This window comes from Tupaia chinensis, unplaced genomic scaffold (genome assembly GCF_000334495.1).
Source record: "Tupaia chinensis unplaced genomic scaffold, TupChi_1.0 Scaffold000100_1, whole genome shotgun sequence".
Taxonomy (NCBI): domain Eukaryota; kingdom Metazoa; phylum Chordata; class Mammalia; order Scandentia; family Tupaiidae; genus Tupaia; species Tupaia belangeri.
This window is the reverse complement of record NW_006159564.1, coordinates 2,247,844-2,267,599: the sequence shown is the minus strand read 5'-3', so window position 1 is coordinate 2,267,599 and position 19,756 is coordinate 2,247,844. Positions and strand designations below refer to the sequence as shown.

At 34.5% G+C, this 19,756-nt stretch overlaps 1 protein-coding gene across 12 annotated transcripts in view; it reads left to right on the top strand.

Annotated features, from left to right (window-relative positions):
• Window positions 1-19,756, top strand: part of SENP7 (SUMO specific peptidase 7) — a 158,476-nt gene that overhangs the window by 110,582 nt on the left and 28,138 nt on the right. For 11 of the 12 annotated variants that reach the window (XM_027769978.1, XM_027769982.1, XM_027769981.1 and 8 more), the window contains 7 exons: window positions 707-1,046; window positions 1,335-1,492; window positions 4,848-4,994; window positions 9,274-9,307; window positions 13,928-14,107; window positions 16,573-16,838; window positions 19,220-19,353. In XM_027769978.1, the coding sequence (XP_027625779.1) occupies window positions 707-1,046; window positions 1,335-1,492; window positions 4,848-4,994; window positions 9,274-9,307; window positions 13,928-14,107; window positions 16,573-16,838; window positions 19,220-19,353 (1,259 nt within the window). The remainder of the gene's footprint in view (window positions 1-706; window positions 1,047-1,334; window positions 1,493-4,847; window positions 4,995-9,273; window positions 9,308-13,927; window positions 14,108-16,572; window positions 16,839-19,219; window positions 19,354-19,756) is intronic. The other variant, XM_027769979.1, reaches the window with a different exon arrangement.

Here is a 19,756-nt window from a genome sequence, read left to right as displayed (position 1 = left end):
GGAATAATTGAGTCTCATAATTTTTCATATCATTTTCCTAAATTTAAAATATTTGCTTTTGTTACTAGTTAGTTGGTCACATAGTCTTGTTCCATTTGCAAAATAGCAATGTTAAAAAAAATCCTCTCATTTAAATTTTTTTTTTTTTTGAGAGATTTTCACTGTAGGGCGCGTGCGCTCGCCAGACAGACAGAGAGAGACATAGAGACAGAAAGCGAGAAATCACCCCCCAGGGGGGATGGTCACGCTGCAATCCCTTCTCCTCCATTCTCCTCTCGGGATCTTGGGCACGCACGCACACGTGCACAGCGTGAGTTTTAAGCCACCGGGTCCGGGACACGAACCGCGGTCGACTACGTGGGAGTCCAGCGACATAGCCATTACGCTAACTGCTGGTTCCCTTCTCATTTAAATTTGACTTAGATCATGGGAAACTTCTTGTAAAAAGAGGAGTCTCCCTATTTCAACAATTAAAAAGTTGTGTAGACATCAGAATGATCAGATGAAGCCCTATGTATTTATACTTGGGAGACCCTGGCAAGTCTAATAGAGTAAAATTGTGTACTTTTATATATCCAGGTAGATACAGAAATGATACAAGTTTTTACTTTTGTATTACGCTGTAGGTGGTTAAACCTTTAAAAAGTGCCTTTAGCAATCCAAATTTGAAAAATACTAATTTGTCTATGCACTTATTTATGTTCAGGAAGAACAAGAAAATGGTCCAACAGTATCTGTTGAATTTGAAAAGTCAAGTGAAAACTATTATCAAGACCCAACACTGCCTGAAGAAATGGTACCTAAACCAATGGAAAGCGATTTTACCAAACTGTCCCCACTTAATAGTCAGGATTTGTCTTTGAGTGATGCCCCCCAAAGTGCCTCCATCTCTTCAACCCCTGAAGCTTTCCAGAGCTCTGTTTCCAATGATACTGTGGGAGTTTCTTCCCTGGCAGACAAGGGTGAGAATGAATTGAATATGATAGAAAAACCCGTTGTAAGTGGACACAGTGAAGGGAACCAATCATTAATCTCAGCTGAACCAAGTAAGTCATAGGATTATAAATGCACTCAATTTTCTTTGCTTTCCTTTGTTTTTTTTTTTTTCTCCTATTGAACACAGTTTTTGCTAAGGTGATAAGCTATCTGTGACATCACTGTGGACACATTTTATATAACTAGCGTAAATCAGGTAGTGAAAGGACAGTTTCTAAATTGAAAAAGTTTTGATGATAAATTTAGTGGTATTATTAAAGATATATTGAATGATTAGAAAGCTCTCTTTTTAATATGCAGTTATTGTGACACACTTAAAATACATTTTTCCTTTTTAGTAATTGTTTCCAGTGATGAAGAAGGACCTGTTGAACGTAGAAGTACAGAAAATTTAAAATTACAAGCTAAGGAAGACCATGAGATCACTAATAAAAATGAGAGTACTTCTGAATCAGCATTGTCAGAGCTACCAGTGGTTACCTGTGAATCTGCCCAGGTAGTTTATTCTTACCTTTTCACAGATTAACAGTGAAATGTATACTATTGGCTAATTACTTTTACTTGTTTTATGAAGTAAGATGTAATCACAGTTAAAATTTTCTTAGTTTAGATTTCGAGACAACTTTCATTTTAGTTTGAGTGAAATGTGTAATTGTATTCATTTTGAAATGAAAGGATTATACTTTTTTTTTTGCTTATTTATATTTTTCAGTCTAACTATTCTATGACTTGAATTTTTTTCTGTTTTAAAAATTTTTTTTGAGAGATTTTTGCTATAGAGTGTGTGCATTCACTGAAGAGACAGAGAGAGAGACAGACAGAACGTGAGAAATCATCCCCGAGGGGGGATGGCTGCACCACAATTCTCCATTTTCCTCTCAGGATTTTGGGTATGCACACACACGTGCCTGGTATGAGTTTTAAGCCTCTGGGTTCAGGGCTCGAGCTGTGGTCGACTACATGGGCGTCTAGCTATGTAACTGTTATGCCATCTGCTGGTCCCAGTTTTTAAACTTTTTAATTTTTTTTAAAAACAGGTTTATGCCTTAGGGCATATATGCTTGCCGAAGAAAGAGAGACAGAGGCAGTGAGAGGTTAAATGAGAAATCCTCAGGGGGATGGTCATGCCGCAATCCCTTCTCCTCTATTCTTTTCCATCTTCCTCCTAGGATCTTGGGCACGCGTGCATATGCACCCAGTGTGAATTTCAAACCACCAGATCCTAGTCTTAAACCATAGTTAGCCATGTGCCATGTGGGAGTCTAGTGATGTAACCAGTACACCATCTATTTGCTGCTTCTTTTTGAACATTTGACTATTTTATCAAAATATTTTGTGGAGTTAAATACAATTTCTAGTGTTTATCTGTCTAGTCTTCAAGTATTACGGTTACTTGGAATTATTTCTTCTCCTAACCTACCATGAAGGCAGAATGATACAGAAGAAAGAACATGGCTTTTGGAGATATACAAACCTGTGTTCAAATTCTGGCTCTGCTGTTTGGACAAGTCACTTAACTTCTTGAAACATAAGTTTTTTGAATGTTAAATGAGGATAATAGCCTCTACCTCACAATATTATTTTGATTATTAAATGAAACATGTGGAAGCATTTATAGAGTGTCAAAAACCTATCAGATTTGGAAAGTCCTTTGTTTTTTCCTTCTTACAGAAAATAATAAATGTGTGTCATCCAGTCATGTTTGATATGGTACTTTGAAGAATGTAGGTCTACAGTAAGAGTCACATAATTTATTGTCAGTTTTCTTTTATGTTATCAGCCTCTGATTATTCTAAGAAATGATTGTCAATGAGTACTGCTGAATCATGTTAAATTTTGTTGGTTTGTTTTTGAAAAATGTAACCATTTTGCAGAGTATGACAAAGAGTTTGGTCAGATTTATCAAAACAGTTTGATGATCTGATTGCTTCATAGATACTTCTTTTACATTTGGTATTCTGCACAGGGATCACTTTAGCAGCTCTGTCCTGACTTTTCACTGAAATGTAACCACTCTTGCCAGATTGGATCAGTAGCCTACTTGATGACTTAAATGTATTTGAAATGAAGGGCGTCATTGTTGATAATGAGTTTAAACTTATACACAAATTAGAGTTACTTTGGTGGCAAATAAATTGACACTGTGGTGTGAAGTGATCGTATCAATAAGAAAATAACATCTCATGTAGACTTCACAAAATTCATGACCATAATTACGCAGCAAGTAGGTGGCGACCTACCAAGGTACATAACGCAGAATACCATAATTCCATGTTCTTCCTTGTTTCCGGTATTAAAGAAGTTTTAAGAAGTATGGATTGATCATTTTAGGAGGCAGTTAGTCTTTACAAAATGGGAGGCCTAATAAGAAATTATTTCTATGCCAATTTCTCATTTTAGGACTAGAAAAAAAATCAAAAGATATTTGACTCATTGGAGCAACAAGTAGTTGATTTAATGCCCCCTTTTTTACTTAGGGATAAGAAGATAGTATAATAATAAAAGATGAGAATGACAAATTCTATTAAGCAGGTAAATGGCGTTGTGTATTGTATATGTTTTAGATGAGGATTATCATATTTGGTAGAGATGGGAAGGGAGTGAATACACATGCATAATACAGGTTGAGTATCCCTTATTTGAAATGCTTTGGATCAGACGTATTTCAGATTTCAGATAGTTTTGGATTTTGGAATATTTGTACATACACCATCATACACCTTGGGGATGGGATCCAAGTCTAAGCACAGTATTCACTTATGTTTTATATTCCCCTCTAATACTGCCTGAAGGTGATTTTATACAATATTTTGGTAGTACAGTGTCTTTACTGCAACTGGCACGTGAGATCAGGTGTGGAATTTTCTACTTGTGGTGTCATGTCAGTGCTCAAAAAGTTTAAGATTTTGGAGCAGTTTGGATTTTGGGTTTTCAGATTAGGGATGCTCAATCAGTTGATAGTTCTAATGGCAATTTATTTGTCCATTGGTGATGTTAGGGTTAAAGTGGGATAATATGCAAAGGCTAGGCAAATGTGGAATTTGAAAAAGTTGTCTGAAAACAGTGTAAAGTTCAGAAGAGATTGTGGAAAACAGCTGCTACTGATATTGCCTGAGTGTATTGTAACTTAAAAGCAGAGAATTATATAATTTGAGTAGAAATGGTACGGTTTTTGAGGTTTTAGGCAACTAAGAGTCATTTCTGATAGACTAAGCATATAGATTGGATGTGACAGATGACTCTTAGGCACTTATATACCTTTATTGCTCATTCATAGTGTGATAGCAAAACATTATCTTGGTTAATGGAAGCAGTTTTATGTGGCTGAAGAAATCCTTAGCCTGAAGACAGAAACATGGGTTTGAATGTTAGTTTTGTTTCTTATTAACTGCATGACCTTAGGCAAGTTACTTAATCTATCCAAACATCTATTAACTTTATTTTTGAATTAAGAATAAACCCCTCTGGTTTGGTAGTTGTATAGATTAAAAGAGATTATATATATAAAAACTCATTTAAAACTTAATTAGTTGTCTACATGTATTTCTGTTAAGTTAAAAGTGAATAAAACTTATTAGAGTATATCAAATTTGAAACCATGGCTTCAATATAGAGGAATATGTATCTTTGGAGCTTGAGTCTGTAGAATTGGTTTGAGATTTGGCTAGAGTAATTTTCTCAAGGTAAATAATATACTTTTTCAGAAAAAATAATCTAGGTAACTATTGCTTTACAGCAAGAACAGTATACACTCCTTCACAAATTTGTTAATAGTAATTTAAGAATTTGACTATTTGAGTATTTATGTAATATTGACTGTTATATGCATTTTATAATTTATTCCTTCTCAGGCATCATCTGAATTATGTTCATATAATCCTGTTATGGAAAACATTTCCCGTATTATGCCTTGTAATGATAAGGATCTACAACTAGATTTTATATTTACTTCTGTTTATATTGGTAAAGTAAAAGGAGCTTCTAAAGGTTGTGTTACAGTAAGTATATGTTAATATTTTTTAAAAATTTTGGTCTTGGACAAGGTTTTTTTCTTTTTTCTTTAGAGGGAGATATTTTTGCCATAGAGCATATGTGTTTACCAGAGAGACAGAGAGAGACAGAGAGACAGAAAGTGAGAGATCACCTCCTGTAGGGGATGGCCATACCATAGTCCCTTCTCTTCCATTCTCCTCTTGGGATCTTGGGCACGTGCACATACAGCCCAGTGTGAGTTTCCAGCTGCCTAGTCTGGGACTCAGAGTGCAGATGACCACATGGGAGTCCAGTGGTGTAACCATTACACCATCTTCTAGTCCCCACACTTTTCTTTTTCTTTTTTTTTGATGCAAGTGAAAATAGAGTTGGGATTAATTTTATAAGGGACATTTTAGATATGTTGAAAGTCATTATGTTTACTTAGAAACATATTTTTGATTCCCCTGTCTCATCTGACTGCTATAATGAAAAGTCATTTAAAAAAAATTGTACTGACATCTAGTGTGCTCTAAAAGTTATTTTTTGATAAAGTATATATCTTTTTAGGGTATAGTTTGGAACACACAGAAATGTTTGGCTGGTTTAAATTGTTCTAAACTGACTTTTCCAAATTCCTAAGCCTGTCATGTAAAGATGTCCAGGAACTAGTCCTAATCAGTCTTTTTACTTTTTTTCTGCAGTCTTCCTCACACTGTTGGATTGTCGAAAAAATCATAATGTGTTTTTGCATAGAAAAAGATAGGAAAAAATAGATCGTGTCTTTTCTTACAATCCAGTATATATGAAGGGCAGACTGGATTTTTTTTAAAAGAATTATTTTATTTAACCTTATTTACTTATTTATTTTAATTTGACCAGAGAGAGACAGAGTGAGAGAGAGAGAGAAAGGGAAAGTGAGAAAGCTGACTAGACAGACAGGAGAGGTAGAGGGAAAAAGTGCTCCCCAATGAGGCTGTCATGCTGTAGTCTCTTCCCCTCCCCGTCTTTATCTTGTCAAGATTTTGGGCACACATGCATACGCACCTGTAGTGTTTTTCAAGCCCCTGAGGTGGGAGTTAAACTGCAGTCAGACATGTGGGATCTAGTTCTAATGTCCAGTGCTTACCCACTGTGCTATGTGGTTGGTCCCAACTTTATTTATTTTTTAATTGCCAGAGAGAATTAGGAGAAAGTACCCTCCAGTGGAGCATGGTCATGTTGCAGTCCTTTCTCCGTTTTTTTCTTTCTCTTTTTTTTTTTTTATCCTGTTGAGATCGGAGCATACGTGCACTTGCACTTGGTATGTTTTTAAAGCCACTAGGGCCGGGATTCAAACCATGCAGCTGGCCATGTGGGATCCAGCTCCTTTAACCACGAGGCTATACAGCTGGTCCTCCAACTTTATTCTGATGTTAAAACAGATATGGTATGATTTCTTAGAACTGAGTTTACCTTACTGCCACAAAAAACATTTTTCTTATTTTCTTAACTAGGTTCTAAATTTTTGTTGGGAATAGGGTTTTATCCTTTGGAGATAAAACATTTTGGTGTAGTCATCATTCAGACGTGTGAATGGATATCAGATCCTTGTCAAATTGAAAATTTGACTGAACAAGAATTTATTACGGGTGGGAAGTGCAGTATAGAAAGTGCCCTGCTTCTACGTTGTAGTTCTGTAGTAATGGCTATATAAACTCTGTAGATGCTTTATGTTCATTCTATAGGATCAGTTATTTATATTTGCTAAGATACATCTTATGAGATCAAAGACTCAGTGAAATGTACCAGAAAGAATTTAGAAAGAGAAATGATCAATGTAAACATTTATAGCAATTACATAACAGTGAGGTGTCTTTGTTTAAATTAGATGATACTCTTATTCAGATACTAGTGTCTAAAGATAATAGCTCCCCTTAATTAAGGACCTTATCATAGTTTGAGAAAGGCTCAGTAAGTAACCTGAGTGAATTTACTTGCTTTTTGTTTGTGGAAGTGATAGAGACGAGAGAGACAGGATGCGAACCAAACTCAGCTTTTAGCAAATATACCTGATTGCCTCACATTTTGCTTTAGTGTCCAACTTACTCTGTGGAATATGAGTTTTATATTTGTGAAAAGACAATATGAAATAATTTATAGAATAAATGGAGTCAAAGTGAACCTGTAGTTTCAGTGAGCACTGCTACCCGTATTGAACTTTTATATCAAGACCATCTTTATTTTGTTTTGTGCTTGCAGACTATACCCCTGAAATGGCGAAAAATTCATAAATCTGTTGATAAGAAGAAAAGCTTAACTGAATAATAAATACTGAGTTGTTGGAAAATTCATGACTCATTTTTGCATAGAAAAACATAGAAACAATATGTCATGACTTTTCTGACAACTCAATAAATAGGCACACATTCACTTGGCATTGATGGAAAAACAAATTTGAAAGCATAACCTTCTTGAGAGTTTATGATAAAAGCAGTGCTTAAGGAGGTCAGGTTTGTATCTCTAGATATAAAAGGTATCTAGAGAAAATACCTTTCCTGAGGCAGAAAAAGCTAGGATATCAGTAGGAACGGAATTCCTAATATGGAGCAAAATGAGATGAACACTGGAGATGAAAGAGTTGGAAGTGCACCTGTACATGTCATCCAGGGGAGAAGGTGTTCTAGCTTAGGGACTTCGTATGAATGTGAAGGTATATAGAGTAAATATTAGGTTGTTGGGAAAATCTTGATGCATTTTTCTATGCACAAAGGAGTCATGCCTTTCTGGACAACCCAATATATAGATAGCCCTAATTGGGAAACATTAATAAATTATGTCATTGGGACCAGCATATGGCGTAATGGTTAAGTTGTTAGACTCCCCACATGGCCGATGCCTACGTCCCAGACCAGCGGCTTGAAACTCATGATATGCACATGTATGTGCTGGCCCAAAATCCTGAGAGAAAAATAGAGGAGAAGGGATTGCAGTGTGGCCAACCCTCCTGAGAGGTGATTTCTCGCTTTCTGTCTCTCTGTCTCTCCAGCGAGTGCATGTTCTCGATGGAAAAAAAGTATCTCTCTCTGAAAAATAGAATAAACTATGTTATCTTTATTTATTTATTTATTTATTTATTTATTTATTTATTTATTTATTTATTTTTGGAGAGGTTTTCGCTATAGGGCGTGTGTGCTCGCCAGACAGACAGAGACAGAGAGACAGGAAGCGAGAAATCACCCCCCAGAGGGGATGGCCACACTGCAGTCTCTTCTCCTCCATTCTCCTCTCGGGATCTTGGGCACACACGCACATGCGCCTGGTGTGAGTTTTAAGCCACCGGGTCCGGGATGTGAACCGTGGTCGACTATGTGAGAGTCCAGCGACATAGCCATTACACTAACTGCTGGTCCCTGTATGTTATCATTTTTGAAAAATGAATCACTGTTGTGACATTTGATCCATTATACTTTTGTAGCCGTTTAAATTGAACAACTAATATTTCTAATTCTCTTTTCATGTAGTAAGTAACCTTTTGATAATAATTGTTATTTTTTCCACAGAAACAGGGTGTTCATACTGGGTAGGATACATGATAAGACTTTGTTTTTTTAAGAATTATTTTGTTTAACTTTATTCATTTATTTATATTTGACTAGAGAGGGACAGAGAGAGAGAGAGACAGAGAATGAGAGAGAGAGAGAAAAAGTGAGAAAGCAGGCCATCAGGTCCAGGACTCAAACAGTGGTCAAACATGTGGGAGTCCAGCGCCCTTAACCACCATGCCACCTGCTGATCCTGAGACTTTTGACAGTTTAAATTTCTCATTATAAATAATATAGTACTTTGGCATTGTGTTTTGTTCATCCATACCTTGTGAGTTTGTAAGTGTTAAAGTTCATCTCTAAAATGAATGATCATCAGTTTCTGAGTCAGCGAAGTAAAAAATAAAACTTGGTTTTGTGGTATGTTTACCAGAGCCATTGTTATCTTGTCAGGCCTCTTGGCAGTTCCTTCTGGACGTTGTCTGATTTCTACTTTAAATTTTCAGAAAACATTTTTGAAAAATATATTATGTAAAGTGTTGTTGGTTTTTTATAAATGAGCATGTTGAGAGTTAAATTACTTTATAGGGTTCTTATGCTTCCATAAAACTAAGTATTTATGGTAAAACGTTTTCTTGGTTTATTGATGAAAAAGTCTTGAGCTCTTGTAGTGTAGACTTTAGAAATGTACTTATGGTTTGAAAGAAAAAAATTAAAATTTGAATAGTCACATATTTTGTGTCGTTAACTCGTTTTTTTGCTTTTTTTATTTTTGCTTTAGTTCACAACAAAATATGTTAAGATCCCATTTCAAGGTAAGTTATTATTGTCTTATGACAACCTCTTTTCTGTAATTTTGAGTATAAAATAATTGGTCAGTAAAAATTCTGAAATCCTTTTGCAACCAGTTTTCTATAATTTTTTTTCCAACAGTTCCAAAGGGAATTAAAATGTTTTATGATGCTGAGAATAGTGTACTGTTGTTTAATGACTTAAATCAATAATATTAAAAGACTCATGGTGACTTTATGGGACTAACAGTTTTATAGATAATGTGAATATTTCCAGAATATATACAAATAGATAAAAATAAGAACTATGAGGAAAGACTCATAATGAAAAATTTTAACATTTTACATAAACATGCATAGAAACCAAGATTTCTCTACCATTTCTTAACTGATTAAGGCAAGATATACTGGAAAATGCAGTATACTTCCTTAAGAGAGACTTAGAGAGACTCAAAACATTTTCTCCTTCTCTTCCTAGCTAAAACCTTTCAGAATTGGGACCAGCAGATAGTGTAATGGTTACAGTGCTGGACTCTCACGTAGCCCACTGTGGTTCGACTCCTGGACCCAGTGACTTAAAACTTATGCTGGACACGTGTGTATGCATGCCAAATATCCCAAGAAGAGAAATGAAGGAGAAGGGATTGCAGTGTGGCCATCTTCCCTGGGGGGTGATTTCTCGCTTTCTGTCTCTCTGTCTCTCCAACGAGCACACATGCTCTATAGCAAAAATCTCTCTCTCTTAAAACGAATTTCAGAATTAATGACATTAACAAAAGAAATAATGAACAATAGAGCACAATCACTTTAGAGAACAAATTATAAAAAGAACAACGATGAAAAGTAAACATACAACTAGTAGGAGTGCATACTTCAGGTATAAACTAGGTGAAGCATCTGCTCCAGGGTGAAAGATGTGACCAAAGGAACTTCAGTTGGATTCCCCAGACACCCCATGTACAGAATCCAACACCATGTTACAATAGTGGATCTGTTAGTTAGATTGCCTCTGAAGTATGAATATAAAGGTATAGAGTAAATATATTGATAGTTCTAATTAGGAAGTATTATTAAACTATTAAACAATAATATAGTATTAGATATTTAGAAGAAACAAACATGTAATTTTTAAAGGACGAAATAATTTCTGACAAGATAGTGCTACAATTTGTAGATAAAGGCCTGGGTGACAGAGCACTACTTCTCATACTCCTATGATACAAACATCAAAAGTGATATTTTAGATTTTCTTAGTATTTGTCCTTTTTTTCAAATATTGTTTTCTTATCATTTTGCTATACTAAATGACTTTTAAAAGGCAATTTTAATTATATGTTGTGGAAAAATGCTTTTTCATTGGTGTTAGGTTTAATATTTCATAATGGAAGAGGAAAAAAAAATTTTTTCCTCCAAATCTTACCTCTCTAAGTTCTCATATACAAAAATATTTTTAAAAGAGAGTATCTGTATAAAACGTTTTTGGAGATGGGAACCTACAGGTCTTAATGTGTCCTCTTTTTCCATGAAGCTGAGGAAAACTTTTTAAAATCTTATTTATATTATTAATTATGTTTAGCTGTTATTAGCAGTGGCTTAAAAAACACAGCTTATTTTCTCTCTCATAGAAGAAACCCACAGATAGGCTGAACTGATGTGATATTTCCTTGATCATCAGGGCCCAAGCTCTTTTTTTCCTACTCTGTCATCTCCGACGCATAACTTTCATCTTCAAGTGTGTTTCATGGCTGATATAACTGTTCACCTCCATTGTCATGTTAGTGATTCAGTCAGAATGTCAGAGGAAAAGGAAAATGGTAGAAAGGGCATGTACTACTATCTCCCTTCTGGCAAAGACTCTCTTCTAAGGAATCTTTTTTGCTGTGCATGCCACCGAATTTCTACTTAACATTAAAAAAAAATGGTGTGTGTGCATGTATGTATGTATGTGGTTTTTTTAAACAGGGTCCCTCTGTTTCTTGATCCTCCTGCCTCAGCCTTCTGAGGAGCTGAGTCTACAGGTATATGTCACCACTCCTGGCTTTTTGAGGTGGACTCGGAATTGAACCTAGGCCTTCCTTGTGGCCTCTGTCTGCTAGCCAGCAGAGTCCAGTTGTGTTGCCATGACTGGGCCTTACTTAATTTTATTAGCTAACTTAATTAATGACCACACACCTATTTGCAAAAAAGGAAACTAGAAAATAAAGTTTTTAAAAGGTGGGTATCAGGGCCAGCAGGTGGCATAGTGGTTAAGCACTGGGCTCTCATGTGGCTGACTGCGGTTCGAGTCCTAGACCTGGTGGCTTGAAACTCGCACCGGGTGCATGTGTGTGTTGCCCAGAGTCCCAAGAGGAGAATGGAGGAGAAGGGATTGCACCATGACTATCCCCCCTGGGAGGGTGATTTCTCACTTTCTGTGTCTCTGGTGAGAGCACACACCCTATAGCAAAAATTTCAAAAATCAAAGCAAAACAAAACAAAAAAAACTATGTCTTGCCTCCCTGAATAAAATTAAGATTTTGTTACTGAAGGAGGAGGAATGGAAGTGTGGGTAGGCAGATCCCTTTTTCAATATTGGCCATACTCTTGTAACAGCATAAGCTACATTGGTGACAAATTTGGTAATGAGGTGTAAATTTTCCTCATGATGGTGTTAAAGTCCTCTCTTTAACAGAGAAACTTTAAAGTAGTCTTTTTATTTTTTTATTTAGACAAGAAGGCATTTTATTTATTTTTTAATTAATTTTTAAAATTATTATTCATACATTAAATTGCTATACATCATTTAGGTTGTGAAGAGACTTTACCCAGCATGATATACACCTTAGTCTTTTAAAAGAAAATTTAGCTTTCATTCTAAAAACCTGGAATAATAGGGTTGGTGCTAATTGTGTAGGTTTCGTAGAAACAGCATTGAATATGCCTATGGGCTGTGATCTGCATGAGGACGAAATGCTAAGCAGTTTTTCAGAAGGCCCTCACCCCTATTTTATATACTTTTACCTGTTTGTCTTTACTGTCAGTTTTTCACAAGTTTATTTACTTTTTCCATTGGTGAGAGAGAAACAGAGAGACAGCACTTTCCCCAGAATCCAGTGCCGTGAATCACCCCCAACCTTGGCCAGCACTGGATTGTTGGCACATGCCTACCTTCCTGGCGTACTCAGGGAGGCCTTTGGATGTGAACGTGGAACCCTTCCATGTAGATCAGCCTCACAGAGTGTACGCCCTAGCGTTGTGCTACCATCTAGCTTCTGCTGCCAGTTTTACTGACAGTTTTCAGAACGGGGTCTTTTCAGTATGAAAAATAGAATGGCTGACTTGGGAACATTACAGTGACTAAGTATTTAGATGTCCTTTGTAAAATGATTTCCGAACTTTAATGTTCATGTGAACCAGGAAGTGAGGGAGATACTACGAAACAGAGATTCTGATTCATTGTATCTAAAGTGGAGCCAGTGTTCCAGGCTGAAGACTTACACATTGAGTAGCAGTAGGAAATAATGCAGGGAGGAATAGTAAGAGATGCGTTTCAGATAGGCAACCATCTTGGGTTTATAGTTAACTGATAGTTGTATTCCTGGTTCAGCTGATTGCATTCTAACATTGGACTAAGTGATCTCAAGATTTCTTGAAATCGGAACCAGCAGTTAGCATAATGGCTATGTCACTGGACTCCCACGTAGTCGACCGCGGTTTGCATCCCGACCCAGTGGCTTAAAACTCACACTGGGCGCGTGTGTGCGTGCGTGCCCAAGATCCCGGGAGGAGAATGGAGGAGAAGGGATTGCGGTGTGGCCATGCCCCCTGGGGGGTGATTTCTCACTCTCTATCTCTCTCTGTCTGTCTGGCGAGCGCACACGCCCTATAGCAAAAAAGAAACCTCTCAAAAAAAAAAAAAAGATTTCTTGAAATCAGTTTTCTACCTTTTCTTTTTTAAATTAAAAACAAAAGAAAAACCAAACAAAAAATCCTCAGAGGAGACTTCTTTAGCTCATTAAGAGAGAAAAAGACTGATCATTTTAATTGATTACCTAGAAGTTCTGAAAAACAAAAATCTTGGAAAAATTTAAAAAGAAATAACTTTATTCAGGAACTCCTCTTATTCTTGAGAATCTCTTAAGAGTAGTTGTGTGTATAGTAGAATGAAAATGTTTTGAGAAAACAAAGTTGGGCAGAAATTGGCCTCTGTTAGCATTTCAAATCTTGGTTTATAATATTGACCAAGATAGAAAATATAATTTTCTAAGTTATGTTTAGTTTCTTACATTGATATACTTTTTTTTTTCTTTTTGTTAATGATAAGAGGATTCCTAGTGAAAAATCTCTTCAAATGAAGTTTTTATGCTATGGAAATTTAATCTCAGACTTTTCTGTATATAACTGCAATTTTGTATCAGAGACTAAATTTTACATAATTATTAGTTAATAATTTTGTAGCCCTTTCTAGTTGTAATATGATTTTGTTGCTAATAATTTGGATTGGGATATTTCGGCTAAGTTTAGTGAAGTGGACTGGATATAACTTTTGAAAAACTTTGCATATACTTCTTTTAAAGCAATATAGTGTATTAAAAAGTGTCATATAGTGCATAAGTACTGTCTTCTTAAATAGATTAATTTTAAAATTGTTGTCTTCTGTTTCAGTGTCCCTGAATGAGGTTTCTTTGCTAGTGGATACCACCCATTTGAAGCGATTTGGGTTATGGAAAAGTAAGGATGATGATCACAATAAAAGGAGCCATGCTATCCTTTTCCTCTGGGTCTCTTCAGATTATCTTCAGGAGATTCAGACCCAGTTAGAAAGTGCTATATTAAGCCAGCAATGTGAGTATAAAATGATTTCTAAATTTCAGGGAAACCTTAGAAGTCCTATAAGTAAGTAGTTTTATTCTAGAATAAAAGGAATACTTTTAAAACATCTTAAATGTTATTTACATTGAAAAAAAAAGTTCCTATACTCTTAAAAACAGAATACCTCAATTTTTAGTCAGTTATCTTTGGCTACCTTTTCTTTTGTGTTTGATAATGAACCTGACAGAATTTAAATAGTGACAAAGTTAAATAAAATGCAAAAGTTTCTACCTTCAACATTTTCTTTAGAGCCTAAAAAACAAAATTTAGTTTACTTATATATTTATGTATCATTTCTCTAAGATTGGATTAGATACTTTTCTGTAAAAAACAAAATTTAGTTTACTTATATATTTATGTATCATTTCTCTAAGATTGGATTAGATACTTTTCTGTAAAAAACAAAATTTAGTTTACTTATATATTTATGTATCATTTCTCTAAGATTGGATTAGATACTTTTCTGTAAAAAACAAAATTTAGTTTACTTATATATTTATGTATCATTTCTCTAAGATTGGATTAGATACTTTTCTGTAAAAAACAAAATTTAGTTTACTTATATATTTATGTATCATTTCTCTAAGATTGGATTAGATACTTTTCTGTAAAAAACAAAATTTAGTTTACTTATATATTTATGTATCATTTCTCTAAGATTGGATTAGATACTTTTCTGTAAAAAACAAAATTTAGTTTACTTATATATTTATGTATCATTTCTCTAAGATTGGATTAGATACTTTTCTGTAAAAAACAAAATTTAGTTTACTTATATATTTATGTATCATTTCTCTAAGATTGGATTAGATACTTTTCTGTAAAAAACAAAATTTAGTTTACTTATATATTTATGTATCATTTCTCTAAGATTGGATTAGATACTTTTCTGTAAAAAACAAAATTTAGTTTACTTATATATTTATGTATCATTTCTCTAAGATTGGATTAGATACTTTTCTGTAAAAAACAAAATTTAGTTTACTTATATATTTATGTATCATTTCTCTAAGATTGGATTAGATACTTTTCTGTAAAAAACAAAATTTAGTTTACTTATATATTTATGTATCATTTCTCTAAGATTGGATTAGATACTTTTCTGTAAAAAACAAAATTTAGTTTACTTATATATTTATGTATCATTTCTCTAAGATTGGATTAGATACTTTTCTGTAAAAAACAAAATTTAGTTTACTTATATATTTATGTATCATTTCTCTAAGATTGGATTAGATACTTTTCTGTAAAAAACAAAATTTAGTTTACTTATATATTTATGTATCATTTCTCTAAGATTGGATTAGATACTTTTCTGTAAAAAACAAAATTTAGTTTACTTATATATTTATGTATCATTTCTCTAAGATTGGATTAGATACTTTTCTGTAAAAAACAAAATTTAGTTTACTTATATATTTATGTATCATTTCTCTAAGATTGGATTAGATACTTTTCTGTAAAAAACAAAATTTAGTTTACTTATATATTTATGTATCATTTCTCTAAGATTGGGTTAGATACTTTTCTGTAAAAAACAAAATTTAGTTTACTTATATATTTATGTATCATTTCTCTAAGATTGGGTTAGATACTTTTCTGTAAAAAACAAAATTTAGTTTACTTATATATTTATGTATCATTTCTCTAAGATTGGGTTAGATACTTTTCTGTATATGTGCCTGTAACACTTATCTACATCTGTGCTCATTGAGGTGTTTTCCAACTTTGTTTAGTTTCTAACTCCTAAAGAATTCTCATTTAGAATAGGGTAAATCAATTAGTAACTTTTTTCTTACCTCTCTGATCTCTTTGCCTTCTATTCTCTACTTTCATTCATATTAAAGATGTTGAATAGTGAAATAAATTTTATACCTTTAAAGTTAGTTTTTTTTTTCTGTCCTATTTACTTCCAATGGGAAAATTCATGATTAAATAGCAAAGAAGTTAGGGGAACTCTGAAAAGCTATTTTCGATCATTATAGAGGCTGAGAATGTCATTTGAGACAACTGTTGGAACGATTGATGAGAGACAACGAAGGAAGTATTTAATTGGAATAGCTGATAGATTTGAGCTGTGGTGGAGGCTAGAGAGTAATTCATTGGTTAATTATCATTCATTCATTTATTCACTTATACATTCATTAACAGCATTTCCTAGTATTTACTAAATGCCAGGCAGTGGAAATATAGCAGTCAATACTATTGTGGAGTTTCTATTCTAGTACAGAAGAGAAATCTAAAAATTGTGAGTTGTAGTTCTAAGTTACTAATGGCCTATTTTCAGATTTTGATTTGCCTGGTTGGTTATAACCAACACAGAATACTTTGTTGGGTTTTATACCAACCCTATTTTTATTAGTAATAAAGTTATTTTAATTAGAGTCCTTTTAAAAACTAATTGTATTGATAAAATTGATTTCTTTTTTCTTTTATAGCAAAATCCAGTGAATTCATTTTCCTTGAAATACACAGTCCTATTTCACAAAGAGAAGAATTGAAATTGAAAGATATTATGACGGAAATAAGTACAGCCAAAGGAGAGTTAGAGCTTTCTTATCCATTGTCTTGGGTTCAGGCACTTCCTTTGTTTCAGAACCTCTCTTCAAAAGAAAGTTCTTTTATTCATTATTACTGTGCTTCAGCTTGCTCCTTCCCTGCTACTGCTGCTGTTGAAGAAATGAAGATGAAATCAGTTTCTCAGGTTAGCATATGATTAGTGTAATTGGAAGGAGGTGGGAAGTTCAATAAAATTTTTTTTCATTAATTATTATAAGATGCTGTTTTTTTTTTTTTTTTTTTTTTTGAGAGGTTTTCACTATAGGGCGCGTGTGCTCGCCAGACAGACAGAGAGACATAGAGACAGAAAGCAAGAAATCACCCCCCAGCGGGAATGGTCATGCTGCAATCCCCTCTCCTCCATTCTCCTCTTGGGATCTTGGGGACGCATGCACATGCACCCGGCGTGAGTTTTAACACACCGGGTCCAGGACGCGAACCGCGGTCAACTACATGGGAGTCCAGTGACATAGCCATTACGCTAACTGCTGGTCCCTATAAGATACTGTTTTGGGGCCAGCTGGTGGCATGGGGGTTAGCATAGCCGGATCCCACATAGCTACTGAGTGATTCCAGACCTGGAGGCTTGAGAAACATGCTGGTGTGTTGTGTGCATGCCCCAAATCCTGAGAGAATGGAGAAGAAAGGACCTCCCCTGCAGGGTGCTTTCTTACTTTCTCTCTGTCTCTGTCTCTCTGTCTCACATGCCCTGTAGCAAAACATAAAAAAAAAAATGCTGTTTGGTCAAGGGCATAGGAACCAACCCGAAAGGACTTCCAATGACAAGTCTGGAAAAATTTGTTTAAAAATATCAATATTGATAGCATGGGATTATAACAGAAGAACAAAATAAATATGCACTGATATAAACAGATTACTGAGGTAATGAATGAATTAATAAATGATTGATAAGGGACAGCTCTTTCTTAGAGAAGAGTTCAATTATTAATGTAAAAGAGAACTATAAAACCACCAGTAAACTGCTGTATCATTGTGGTAGGCAAGGTGTAACGATGGATGCCAAAGTTAATGTGTGAAAATTTAAGGAGAAGCAGGGTATGTGCATAATCTCAAAATCTCTCAGTCAAAATATTTATTAATCATAATAAAGTAGTAACTTTACAGTGGAGAAACCTGGCAAATATCATCTTAACCAAGTGATCATAGTTACTATTACCAATTATGAGACACATCACTGTAATGTACTCTCTCTGATGTCTTGCTGGAAAGGATATATCACTTCTGTGGTGTTCTTCCTAGTAATGTGTAATAACCTCAATCTAGTCATGAAAGCAATGAGGCAAGCTAAATTACAACGTAACTGATTAGTGCTGTTCAGAAGTATCAGAATCGCAAAAGTCAGAGTGAGGAATTATAGAATCTGAAACAGTAAAAAGATATTAGAGGACAAACTAGTGAAATCAGAATAAGTCAAAAGTAGTATAGCTCACATTAATTTCTTTTTTCAGTTTTATTTTGTAATTTGGAAGGGATGTGTGTACTCACGAGAGAGAGAGACTAGAGAGGGAGAGGGAGAAAGAGAAAAGCGCCCCAGTGGGATGTGGTCATGCTGCAGTCCTTTCTTCTCCGTTTCTCCATTCTGTCGAGATTTTGGGGTACACGTGCATATGCACCTGATGCATTTCTCAAGCTGATCAGGCTGGAGTTCAAACTGTGCAGTAAGCCACATGGGGGAAAAAACTTAAAAAAAAAAAGGAGGCCTGTAGAACCCACATTAATGTAAGATGAAGCATAAAATACACCACTGTGCTTCTTCATGCGTAATGTAAGTTTTGCTTGGCAATTATATTCAGTGTATAAGTTTATCTTTTCTATTTACTAAGAGAATATCAATTTATGTTATAAACTCAGCTCTTTAATTTTTTTTTGCTTATTTATCATATTTTGAATTTCAAACTCATTAAATTCTTAATTGAGTTCATATCTGGGACCAGCAGATGGCATAATGGTTACATTGCTGGACTCCCAAATAGGCAACTGCAATTCAAGTTCCAGACCTAGCAGCTTAAAACTCATGCCAGGCACTTGTGCATGTGTGTCCAAAATCCTAAGAGGAGAATGGAGGAGAAAGGACTGTGACATGGCCATCCCCCTGGGGGGTGATTTCTCGGTTTCTGTCTTTCTGTCTCTCCAGTGAGCGCATGTGCCTTCTAGCACAAATCTCTCTTTAAAAAAGAAAAGAGTTCATATTCGGAAATAGCATTTCAAGTTAAACTATGCCATAACATGTTTTGTATATTTTGACTACAAATATTATTGGGTCATTGGGAAAGTCATGACATGTTTTTGTATAGGAAAACATAGAAAAATATGACTTTCCTGACAACCTAATATTTTGATTTGGTTTATAGAAAGTCTAGAGCTATAGATATAACTCATTGATATGATCTCTTTTAGTCAAATTTTGGCTTACAAGTCTAGGTTTTGACTTTGTCCGTTTGAAAGTTGATATGTTATTATTTATGTATTTATAAGGAGACTTTTTCTCTTGCCGTTTTTGGTCAGCCCTCAAGTACAGATGCAGCCAAGCCTACTTACACCTTCCTGCAGAAGCAAAGTAGTGGTTGCTACTCACTTTCCATTATATCTAACCCAGATGAAGAGTGGCGAGAAGTCAGGCACACTGGACCTGTTCAGAAGTATGTACTGTGTCATATCCTGTCTGTAATAGGTGGGCATATTAGTAGTTTTCATTTATATTGCTGCTTTTAAGTAGTTTACCTTTTGAAATGTTTTGATTTTTACTTCCATATGGGTGGTTAATAATGGAAATATGTATTTTTTTAATCTAGGAGGAAGTTAGAAAATTTTATTAAGAGAATAATAGGTATCATTTAATTTTATGTTAATAAGACAGAAATAGTCAAATTAGCATATTTGGTAAGATTAAAGTACTTACTGAAATAATTTGAATAACAAAGTATGTTTTTGAAGATTACATATGCCATACTGAATGTATAATAGAAAAAAATGAAATTGCTTACCAAAAAATATGCCTCGATGTAAGGTATTTTGGAGTTTATCACAGTTCCTTGTTAGAAT